This window comes from Cyclopterus lumpus, chromosome 8 (genome assembly GCF_009769545.1).
Source record: "Cyclopterus lumpus isolate fCycLum1 chromosome 8, fCycLum1.pri, whole genome shotgun sequence".
Classification (NCBI taxonomy): Eukaryota; Metazoa; Chordata; class Actinopteri; order Perciformes; family Cyclopteridae; genus Cyclopterus; species Cyclopterus lumpus.
In genome coordinates this window covers 6,099,703-6,111,190 of record NC_046973.1, presented here as the reverse complement: position 1 = coordinate 6,111,190, position 11,488 = coordinate 6,099,703, and the positions used below count along the sequence as shown (strand labels likewise).

The 11,488-nt window shown below is 40.9% G+C and overlaps 1 protein-coding gene across 1 annotated transcript; it reads right to left on the bottom strand.

Annotated features, from left to right (window-relative positions):
* Positions 1–3,581: 3,581 nt before the first annotated feature.
* Positions 3,582–11,113, bottom strand: ppp1caa (protein phosphatase 1, catalytic subunit, alpha isozyme a). Its single transcript, XM_034539027.1, has 8 exons — positions 10,897–11,113; positions 10,511–10,621; positions 6,220–6,351; positions 5,752–5,982; positions 5,564–5,668; positions 5,258–5,481; positions 4,637–4,771; positions 3,582–4,495 (listed from the first exon to the last, which is right to left on the bottom strand). Exons 2-8 carry the CDS (start codon positions 10,563–10,565, stop codon positions 4,379–4,381), a joined length of 999 nt encoding a protein of 332 aa, XP_034394918.1. The 5' UTR covers positions 10,566–10,621; positions 10,897–11,113; the 3' UTR covers positions 3,582–4,378.
* Between the last annotated feature and the right edge of the window lie 375 nt (positions 11,114–11,488).

The following is an 11,488-nucleotide window of genomic DNA, read 5'->3' as shown; positions in this document are numbered from 1 at the left end:
GCAGCTTAAGCTTCCATAGCCAACAATATCCAAGGCCTTGAATTGAAAAACAAAGCTCCCCGTGTCATCACAAAGGCTCAGTTGATGTATTAGTATTAGCATAAAGAGATGCATTTTGATCTGTTCCTACGTTTAAATAGTCTGTTCTCACCAGCCACACTGTATGTTCAGCTTGTTTTCTCTTGTGAGAACACTGCACACACAACATTTGATGTTGCTGTCTGGTCAAGGCTCGTACACAAGTCTGATTCATAAATCAACAGGAAGATTAAAAAGCTGACATGTGGTGACTTTGCTGTAGAGAACGCCGGGTTGCACTCATACACAAGACAAGGTGGCAATGTAGCATGTACGGCAACTTTCCATCAGAAACTGCTGCTGCTTGATGTCTTCGATGCATTTGGTGCTCCAAGGCTTTTTATCAGGATGCACACTTACTCATTAATATCTCCTGTTTTCTATTTCACGCTTCCAGTGTATAGTATACAACCTATTTTATTACATACAACCTATTTTATTACATCATCTTTTTTTATCCTATTTGTAACTGTAATTTTCTTTTTTGTCATATTAACACATATTCCCACAGATTCTGAATTTTGCTTTTGAAGGTCTGCGTGCAATCAAATACATTTCAAGAATTGTGGCTGTATTTCAGTTTAAAGCATAAGACTGTGATCCGATTGGAAGTATTTTCCATGTTTTAATGCAATCGTTTTGGCTCATTGCCTCTGAAACTTTCTCGCTGTACTCACAGCATGCTTCGCACGTAGCAAGGAGTCACGGAAAATCCTAAAAGATAAGCAAATAGGAAACAGACAACTCTGCCAAACCCCAAACAGCATCGGAAGGAAGAGGCCGGCAACACGGGCAGAGAAGAATGTCCGTTTTCATAAAACAGTACACAATTAAACATGATCAACTGGATCTGAATGCCTCTTTTTGATTTGAGTGTGTGTGTGGCCTGAGCCAGGTGACATCAAAATAAATAAATAAGTAAATGCATACGCAGGGATAAAGAGGCCACCCATCCTGCTGATTCGTGCACAACTCTTTGACAGACAGTGGAGGCAGCCTCCGCAAAGGAGAGGGAGAAAAAGACTCCAAGGTATGAGTGTTTCCAACAGCTACTAAATGTTACAATGTAATGTGTCTCACATTGCAGTCAGACACATTTGAAAAGAAAACCAGACACAAATATACAAATTCTATGTTTTATTTATATCTTGTAACAGAGACAAATTGTGATTGATTTGAAAACAAATAAAATACAAATAAAAAATACTGTTAATTTCTTTAGTTTCTTTTCTTTTCCTTAACTGTAATAATCTAATCATTTCATATCTACCCAGCAACAGTGCATGGTGCAAAACATCCCTGATTGATTAAAAAAATCCTAATAAGCTTGCAGTATCTAGCGTTAAATTTGTCAGTAAAAATAATGTGAACAAAACAGTAATCAAAGACCAGATTCTTAGAGGTAATAACATTATATATTGAGTGACAGATGTTATAAGCAGAGATTCATACAGCTATGCCTTTATTTGACCGTTTATTCAGAAGACAGAGATCTACAAGTTCCATAATGTTTCAACACTATACATCATCTCTGACAGGAGCCACTTAGTTTTGCATTGTTGAAGACCCAATCTCATAGCACTCAAGCTCTAACTTTATCCAAAAAAAACCCATACATTTCTGTACATTTTCAGATCTCTTTAGACACAAAATCAACGTTATCCACAAAAAGTGGACCTGCTTAATTTTCAAATCGGGCTCAACTCACTCCAATGTCGCGACCTTAAAACGTGAAAACAGAAACTACAAGTCATCTGACTTGTGAATATCCTGTTATGTTTTTTTATTGGTGTATTTATGTAGCATATGAATATAAATACGATGTTCTCATACTATTGGTTTTAATTTAAATTTCACTTCCTGAGTTGATCTTAACTTCATTTTTTTTTTTCTCCCCTGCCCTCTTCTACAGTACACAATATTCGATGCAGTTAGTTGCACTGTACGCAAATTGTTAGAAAGCCACACAGGATTCTGAATAAAGCTTACTTACATTAATTGGATTTTTTTAAAAACATTTATTTTCTGAGGTACTTAGTTGAAAACCTCTCGTTGGAGGGGGGAAAGGTGGGGCAGGACGACAGCCGAATTCCAGCTTCCCCACCCTCTGCTAAAGTATGTGCTCATGCACCGCCTTTGCAATCTGGAGAGCTGCGGTGGCTCGTGCTCATACTTGGACAGAGGACAGACAGCTGCAAATGAAACCAGACACCAAATATGTCATGAGGGTAAAGTGTGATTGGGTTATTAGAAATGGGCAGTGAAATACCCCTGCAACACTAGAAAGAAATCTGTTTTCACCAGTTGCAGCAGCCTGAACTGAACTATGGACTGCGTTCACTGGGGGACACCCTGTATGCCAACTTAATGTACGCTAGAAGGAAAGCAGAGCGGCCCAAAGAATCTGAAATCTATCAGGGTGTCGTCACTGGATCCTCTGATCTTTTTTTACATTTTTATAATTTGATTCTCTTCGTCTATGGCTCTTTATGCTTATTTCAACAGCAAGCAGTTAAAAATAAAGCAACTCAGAATGATGACTGCAGTCACAAGCAAAGCAAGCACTTCCATATTCTTGGCAATATAATGTACACAGCACAATTTTAAAAGCGTAATTTATGTATTAATTGCGATAAAGTGATAGCTGTTCACCTGGGAATTACTTGGTTTTGCAAACAAAAACTTTATGCTAAAGTCACTGGGAGTATGATTACCCTAAACATATTTTTACAATAAAACAATAATTTTGTGCGAGGAATCCCAATTGGGTATAATTTGGTCTATTACTTAGATTCTTCCAAACACCGCTCTCTAGTGCTCCTGTGGCTTGCATGCAACCCACATTTAGCGTGGATTTAGATGTAAATAAGCCCGCCCTTTGTTTTTAAGATGGACTCCACTGGTCTCAACTATTCATTCTCTCATCTGACAACTGGAAAAATAATAGAAAAACCGCGAGCCACTATCTCCTCAGTAGGCGTTTGGTCTTGAATATGCTTGTTAAGAGTTAAATACAAATGAAATGTCAGATAAATAGTGGTATCTACACGTGGAACATAAATGGCACATAATATGTGAGGGTTATTGATCTTTGTGAGGCACTGAGCAACAGAAGCTCAGTGACAGAGCCGTTCACTTCCTGTCCCTCCTCGTCTCCCTGCCAAAGTTAAACTTCATAATCATCCAACAATCATGAGAAACACATTTGAAGACCTTCCAAACCAAATATCTATTTTTTGGAGTTTAAAAACAGGCCACCGAACATCCTCTTTGGCTGAATCACACTGAAGCAACATGTGAGACGCCCCCTTAGCTTGAATGAACTATAACTGGGCCAAAATGACACACTGCAGCTTCCATGTTGAGCGAGTCTGGTTGGCCAGCCTCCTCCACTCGCTGTGCTGTCAATCAAGCGACCACACAGAGAGACAAGCGCAGCCACCAGGTGGGGAAAGGTTGACAAATGGGACAAAGCAATGGCAAACACAAAGTGATCAGCATGATGGCGTAATTCAAATAAATGGTTATTTTTATTCATCTTCAACTTGCAGTGAACTAAAAACAAGAAAGAAATCAAACCATGTCGGTTTCACGTATCTACAAAAGAAAAAAGGAAGAAAGAAAACAAAGAAGCAAAAGCTATTTCACATCCATGACTGCGTTCTCAAATCATTGGTTTACGAAAGGGAAAAGAAAAAAATATCTCTTTGTGAATTCATTTCATTGAAGGATTCAGCTGCACATATATGCACCAGTGTGTGGTATGTGCCGTTACCGTTTGACTGTGCAACTTGGTCCTAACCCCCCTCCCCTCCCCGTATCACAGACATACACAGACCTCTGAAACAGGATGTACAAAAGCTTGTGTTTAGCATTAAACAGTGCAGAGCCTTAACATAAACAGCTAAGACTCCTCTTCCTCGCTCCCCGGCCCCCTCCTCCCCTGCACCCAGGATTGCAATTACATCACAGATGAGCAAGAACCCATCTCTACAAAATGACAGGAAAACAGAACAGCGGGTACAGGAAGAGAACATAATCATACATACAGAATACAGCAATTCCCTCAGAATCATTCCCACTTTTTTTACACTCACACAAAAAAAAGTGCACGCAAACAGCCAAACAAACAGTTAAAAAAGCATGATTGAACCCTGGACACTGCTGCTCTGTTACCGCTTGTTGACAAGGGAAATACAAGTTTGGGGAGGTATGGGAGAGAAAAAAAAAAATTAAAAATAAAGAAAAGTGTGATGCGGACAGAGGGGAGGCAGGTTGTGGGAGGGGAATCCAACGGCTGTTATTTCTTGGCCTTGGCAGCCTTGGCCGAATTTCGTGGCGGGGTGACCGGTCTCCCAGATCCCATCCCTCCCCCTCCGCCATAAGGATACAATTTCTTATCGGCTGGCTTCAGAATCTGTGCGAGAAACAGAAATTGTCATTGAAGTAAAAAAATTCCAAATGCCAATCACTAGAATCTGTGCATGATTCACATGATATACTTTTGGTTTGATACTGGTTTAACAACAAAAAAACCATGCAGCAGGCTGTTACACACCTGGAAGGAGCACATGAGTGTCTCATCCACACTCATCATGGCACCGGCGTTGTCGAACTCTCCACAGTAGTTGGGAGCAGAGAATAAGGTGACGAGTTGCCTCTTAGCGAAAAACTCATAACCGTCTTCTACCACCTGCGGACAGAAACGAGGCCGTCAACACCACAAACAGTAAAATGGACACGTCAGTCGGTGACTCGCTTGTTGGTACCGCTTTAGCCCAGGTGGTTGTTAATATTAAAACTTTTTTTTTTTAAACTGAATAAAACAACACCACACAATACTCTGCTCTTTATCGTGTTGGTGACATTCTCTGTTAACATGCACGTAAACAAGACGGGCCATATCGAGGTCAGCATATAATCACGTCCATCTATAGTACAATGATATAAAACGTAGAGATTAGCTCATGTTGACAAATATGGATTTCATATTCCTGGACTTTGGAAATAATTTTTTCCATTTAGGTAGTATTGCCCTTTAAATAGCTTTAAATAGGTTGAACTGAAATAAAATGTGAATAACAGTACACCACTATTCCTTTCAGTATACATAAGATAACCTACGAACGTCCCCCAGCCTCAGTTGGCAAGGACACAAGGCCTGCTGGCTAAACATTACCTGATGTGCTCTGCATATTAGGTCCATGTCGTGTTTGTGCAAAAATTTGGCCACCACATCTGCCCCGAACGTGAAGGAGACGCCACGGTCGTTTTCACCCCAGCCGAGCACATCTTTGTCTGGATCAGCCCACAGCAGGTCACACAACAAACCCTGGTCAGGCACGTCTGTGGGCCGCATAACTCTGCGGATCTGCTCCATAGACTGAAGATCAGGAGAGAGGCCTGGAGAAAACACAAAAACACCCATCTCAGTGTGGTTCTCATCAGCTAATCCACGAAACATCGTATATCAACAAAGCCCTACCTCCGTGACAGCAGAAGATCTTCTCATCTACTATGGCAGCCACAGGTAAACAGTTGAAGCAGTCTGTGAAGGTCTTCCACAGCTTTATGTTATACCTTCGCTTACCTGCCAACAAAAGAGCGATGAGAACTTAGTGTAACGGTTAAGAGAACAGACGTGTTTGCCGTTTGCAAAAGTACCCTACTTACACTCGTCATAAAAGCCGTAGATTCGATTAATGGAGGCGCATTCATGGTTTCCACGCAGCAGGAAAAAGTTCTCTGGATATTTTATCTTGTAGGCTAGAAGCAGGCAGATGGTCTCCAGTGACTGCTTCCCTCGGTCTACATAGTCACCCAGGAACAGGTAGTTGCTTTCTGGGGGGAAGCCTCCGTATTCAAACAGCCGAAGCAGATCATAGTACTGACCGTGGACATCACCTGCAGAGGGCAGCAGAGGAGTGCAATCTAAAACACCATACCATCACTACTACAGGGTGCAGCTGCTTATCAACTGCTACAACAACAATTACAAGTGAACAAACACAGCCTCAGGTGATCATCTTCTCTTGCACCTGAGTCAGTCTGCAGCATAACCGCTTTATGACTTTATGGTATTTCACACTAGGTCTCGATGGGTTATTGAAACTCATTGACCACCACGACATTAAAACTCACCACAGATTTTGAGGGGAGCCTCTAGTTCAAGCAGGATTGGCTGGCTCAGGAAGATTTCACGGGACTTTAGGCAAAGCCCACGGATCTCACCCTCTGTCAGCTGGACATTCTTCCCTGGTCGAGAGCCCTTGACTGAAAAAAAAGGAGATAAGGGAGAACCATTAAGATACGCACCTACTATCAGAGTCTAGATAATGAAGGACATAAGTAGTCCTCAGATTTTAAACCAGACTGGGAGGTAAACATCTCCCACTAGCAGAATGCTGGCTAATTCTGTTAGTCTAGTAATCACAATATTATAGATTATTTAGAGCTATTATACGCTGTACTGCATGTTTGGAAATTATAAGTTACTAAATAAAATACACTTGTATTAAGCCACAACGATGCAACATCTGAGAAAACCCGACCAGTGGAAACTACCCTGACGTCAGCCTCAACCTCTTTTTGATTTGGTGAGGGTTCAAACCCGAGCTAGCAGAAACTCATGAAACCCACTTCCTCTTTCTAGCCAATGTAGCTGCTGCAAAGACATAGCAAACTGCACCGTTTAGAAACAAAGAGCACCTTTTCAGATCAAAGATAAAGCCAAGAACACAGGTTGTAATATAAAATCAAATCAAATTTTAAGTGTATTTATTTGGTAATAATACAGATTGATGTGTGCCTGCTTCTTACACTGATGCTATCTGAAAAAAAAAAAAAATTCAGCAGGTTCGTCAAGTCCCTTGTCACGTTTGTTCACACTTTGAATGGAGCCAAACACAAATCCTGATAAAGACTTGAACAAGGTTAATTTCCCTGAAAAATCCTTAAAATCACGTGTTGTCATGGCTTAAGTGCTACAAAAGATAGGAGTGTGATGCGAATGACTGCAACAGAAGAAAAAGAAAAAGAATGGTAGTCTCCCATGCAATGACAAAATATGTTATATCAAACTATAACTACTGCTCAGAATACAGATCCAAATATTTCCACATTGCCATGCCAACCATACATAAGACCATAACACTATCTCAGTGACTGTGTCTAAGGCGAACTTATGCAAGAACGCCCCTGGTGAGTTTGGAATCTGGTTTCTTTCTATCACTGACAAAGTCCATCATACTCCCATTCCTCCCTGAGCCGATTGATGCCAAAGCACATTTCTACCAATGACTCATTCCCACCATCAGTCTATAGAAATGGTGAATATACGTATAGTGACAACAGACTTGGCTACAACTGTCTCAGTGACAATAATTTTTACGCTAGATGTGAACAGAGCTCTCTCCAATATGTTCATGGGTATTGATTAAATTGTTGTTAGGTATTCATAAATTAACAGACACATTATTTCACCTTTAGATGCAAAACAATCAAAGTGAGACTGATTATGAGCGATACGAGCAGAACCATTGCTCTATTCAAACTAGATTTGTTTCACAACATTGGGAATGTAATTGTACTTCCTCGTACTGGCAAAATTAGAAGAAAATTCAGAGGCAACGCTACATGGCTGAAATGATAGCTGCTTAGTGAATACTTGGATTACAATTGATGACACCATCTCATCTAAAGAAAGGAGGATTGAAATACATGTAAATATTTGGGAATCAAAATCTTTCATCTCAATAAAAACTTTGATAAATATGGTCACCTATTGGATCACAGAAAAATATTGTATTAATATGGAAACAGAGGTACAGATCAAGTTGTGTCCAAGCGACAAACACTAACCATAATCACAGATGTCAAACGATACATTTTTGTTATAAGCAAAGAACCTGACACCTAATAAATACCATCCCCCAGGAAACGGACCCAGTTTTAATAGTGCTCGCAAAGCACTTTCAGAGGGAGAGCGAGTGTAGAAATCAACAAATGGATGGAAAATGTTTGCACTATCCTGAAGTAGAAACTAAAAGCAAGGCCCTAAAGAGTGAAAAGTAGGTACAAATACTGCAGTACTGCTTGTCACTTTAAACCTGGATTACAGAAGGCTAAGCCCTGACAGAGCTTACTCCAAAGTTAGCCACATAGCCAGTGGGCAACAGTGAGCTTATCATGAGGGGTACAGACAATAGGCTTTCCACTGCGCTGATCAGGGGGCAGAAAACAAAGAGCTGGGCCAGCACAAAAGAAAAGCCATTGGGGTGCTGGCAGTGCTGGAATCAACAGTTGGTTTGGTCCGGCACTCTTGACTCAGTGCTGCTGGGTGTTCTGGCTGAACTCATGTGATGTCACGCTCTCAAGACATGCTGTTCACAACACGCGCTGTTCACAACACGCACTGTTCACAACACACACTTGCAGAGTTCACTTAGCTCTGGATCTATGCAAGTAATCCAATTGAAACTGCTCATTATCCAAACACATTTAATTGGTTTGGTCTCGAAACCCAGTCAGCAAGCACGCGGGTTACCTTGCCGTCTCCATCAGAGACTGAGCTGTTGTGGGATGCAAGTTATCAATCTCTTGATGCAGCACCTGCAGTGAGGCAAGTGTTCTTCACTAGTCTTGTAGAGATCAGACCTACTCAACAATAATATCAACTGGTTATTCTCAGCAATAAAACTACAAATGCCAGCAAAAAAGGTCAAGTGAGTTACGTAAGAGGATATAAATACTGCCACTATCAGGCTTGTTTGTCTTCCCCTGCGCTTGGCAGACAACCTTATCGTGGCCCGAGAATAACAAGCTATGTACAAAACAAAGAACAGCAGGCAGGGACAACAGTCAAAGTCCCTATGACTGCACATGCATATTTGTGAATAATCCCAATAAGCTCCACTGATCATGAAGGGCCTATATTTAAGAAATAAACAGAGAGCTACGGTCAAATTCAATAAGAGTGTTAGGCCTGGGGAAAGTTTGTGCACCCAGCACATCTTCTGATTTTGTAGAGGCCGCAAAATCCCCAACCAACATACTTGATGTTGCTCCCTTGAAACAGGCACAAAGAAGTCTTATACCGACAGTTCCATAGGGGAAACACATAAGTGTGTAGGAAGCAGACATCATTTCAGCACCCAGTGCACTTGCAGCGCAAGGACAACTACAGCGGTCACAGCCTTATTTATTGTGCTCTTTAGATGAACTGTACAGTCAGGTCTATGCTTCTGTTTAAAGCCTTCAGGGCTGCTCTTACACAACCATCATGTGGATGCAGAGATAAAAAGCCCTGTTTTCCCTCAAACACAAGCAACTTCAACCTAAACAAAGCTTTCTACACACAAACATACAGTGGGTATTTTGGAGCGATGGTTCGTGACAGATTTCCGAAGCCAAAACACATCTGCCTTTAAAGAAAGTCTCCCGTCTTCAGTTTCTTTCTGGCAAAAACATTCTCGGGCACTTTTCACAACTGGAAATCACTCATGAGCACAGTGCGGTTACAACATTAAAATGACTCTTAGTACTATCCTAACGTAGGTGCTTACACAAATGTTTTTTTCAAGGTGAGCACTCTAGATGAAAGAAAACGATGTAAGCATTCTGGGTGGCAGAGAAGGCAGCCGTTTCACACAGTGCCACGGTGAGCATGTGCCAATCACAGCATCTTTGTTTGTACACCTCATTAACAAGTCCCTAACAAAAGGCTGTAGTAACAAATTATTATCAGATCCTTAACTGCGAAAAACAAAAAGCACAACACCAGTAAGAGCACTCATTAATCTCTGGTGAAAAAGGGGGTACAAACAGGGTGAACAAACTACGATTACAAGCCTGTTCTTACAGTAAGCCAGTGTTAAGGAATGTTTACATCTACAGGTCAAAGTAATCCTTCACTGCCATATTACAAATAGACACTTTTTAATCTCCTGCAACTAATAACATTATTTTTTAAGGCAGGCCATATATTTTATTCTGAGCTGAAATAGAGAAACCATCACTTCCTTAATGGCTAAAGGTTATGCATTTTTCAACAACCGGAGACCGAAAGTTATGTATGAGAAAGAGTCATTTTGCGTAAAATGTGTAACGCCATCCATGTCCTCTTGATTTGCAGACGAAACTGTAACATGTATGCATTTCTAGTAAAAAAAAAACAAAAAACAGATGACTGGTAAAAAAAAATGACCTCTCTAATCAAACAACATCAGCTGAACTGTCTGTTAAGAACAGGGTTGATGTGGCTCCAGCCTTTCACCCAAATCCAACCACAGAGCCTGCAAACACAGCAATCTTAAGTAGGCTACTGAATGCATCTTTAACTCAGCCGATAATACCTGGAATATAAAACACACATTCCTCTACAATCAATAATCTGAACTAAGTACATTGCTGCAAAGTGGAGGTTGGTCCTTACCTTCCAACAGACGCTGAATTATAGAGTCGATGTTTAATTTGTCTGGCTCCGCCATTTTCTTTATTTTCTGACGTTCTCGGGCAGTCAAGACCTTGGCTTTCCGCGTTGCACCTTAGATTGCAAGAACAGAAAGAACGAGTCACATACTGACAGATCCTCGGGGGAAAAACACGCCTCGAGTCATATCGGTTATCTAACAAGGGCCTCGCGCTAGCTAATCGGGCAATGTTAGCAGACTAAATCAATGAATGAACGAATGCGACCTAGAGCTAAGCTAGCTAGGTAGCCACTAGCCAAGTAACGTAAGCTAACGCTACACATTAAAGCTGAACAGCTAGTGACGTCGGCGATGTCAAACTTGCAAACAGATGAAAATGTCTCCGAACCTTGTCTTCGGTTTGACGGCAGTCTTTCTGGGGTGAATAATGTGTAAATATGTATTCTCCGAGCTCAATCTTGGCCCCTTTCCTTCGATTCGTCCGGGTTCCTTCGCTCGTCCCCCAGGAACTTCAAAAGAGGGCCGTGTCCACCGACGTGACTACGGTTACGTAGGAGGCTGTATTAAAACCAGCTCTTCACACGTTCCTTGCAGAGCCGTGTAAAGAGAGGGTCGCGTTAACGGAAGTTCAGATGCGTGATCGTCACGTGACCTAAGATAGTTCCGGAAGATACTTGGCGGGAAAAATTGAAAGTGTACAAACAGAGATACAAAACTGCGATAGGAATCAATAAATGAATTGATTTACAATATTCACATAGAGTAACGACATATGACTTGTGTCAACTATTCCTTTTTTATTATAGTTTGTGTTAACTATGTACTGGCTCTGTGGCACTCTGAGATTCTTGAATGAAGAGTGCCTTACAAATAGAATGCATTATTATTATTATTATTATTATTATTATTATTATTATTATTATTATTATTATGTATTTAGTTAAATAACTATTGTGTTTTTCAGAAGTAAAAATAGCTTA

Excerpts from the sequence above, each read along its gene's own strand:
- ppp1caa (XM_034539027.1), bottom strand. The coding sequence starts at position 10,565 with ATGGCGGAGCCAGACAAATTAAACATCGACTCTATAATTCAGCGTCTG. Across the intron at positions 5,669-5,751 it reads CTACGGCTTTTATGACGAGT|GTAAGCGAAGGTATAACATA; the intron begins GTAAGTAGGGTA and ends TTTTGTTGGCAG. Across the intron at positions 4,496-4,636 it reads CACTCATGTGCTCCTTCCAG|ATTCTGAAGCCAGCCGATAA; the intron begins GTGTGTAACAGC and ends TTTCTCGCACAG.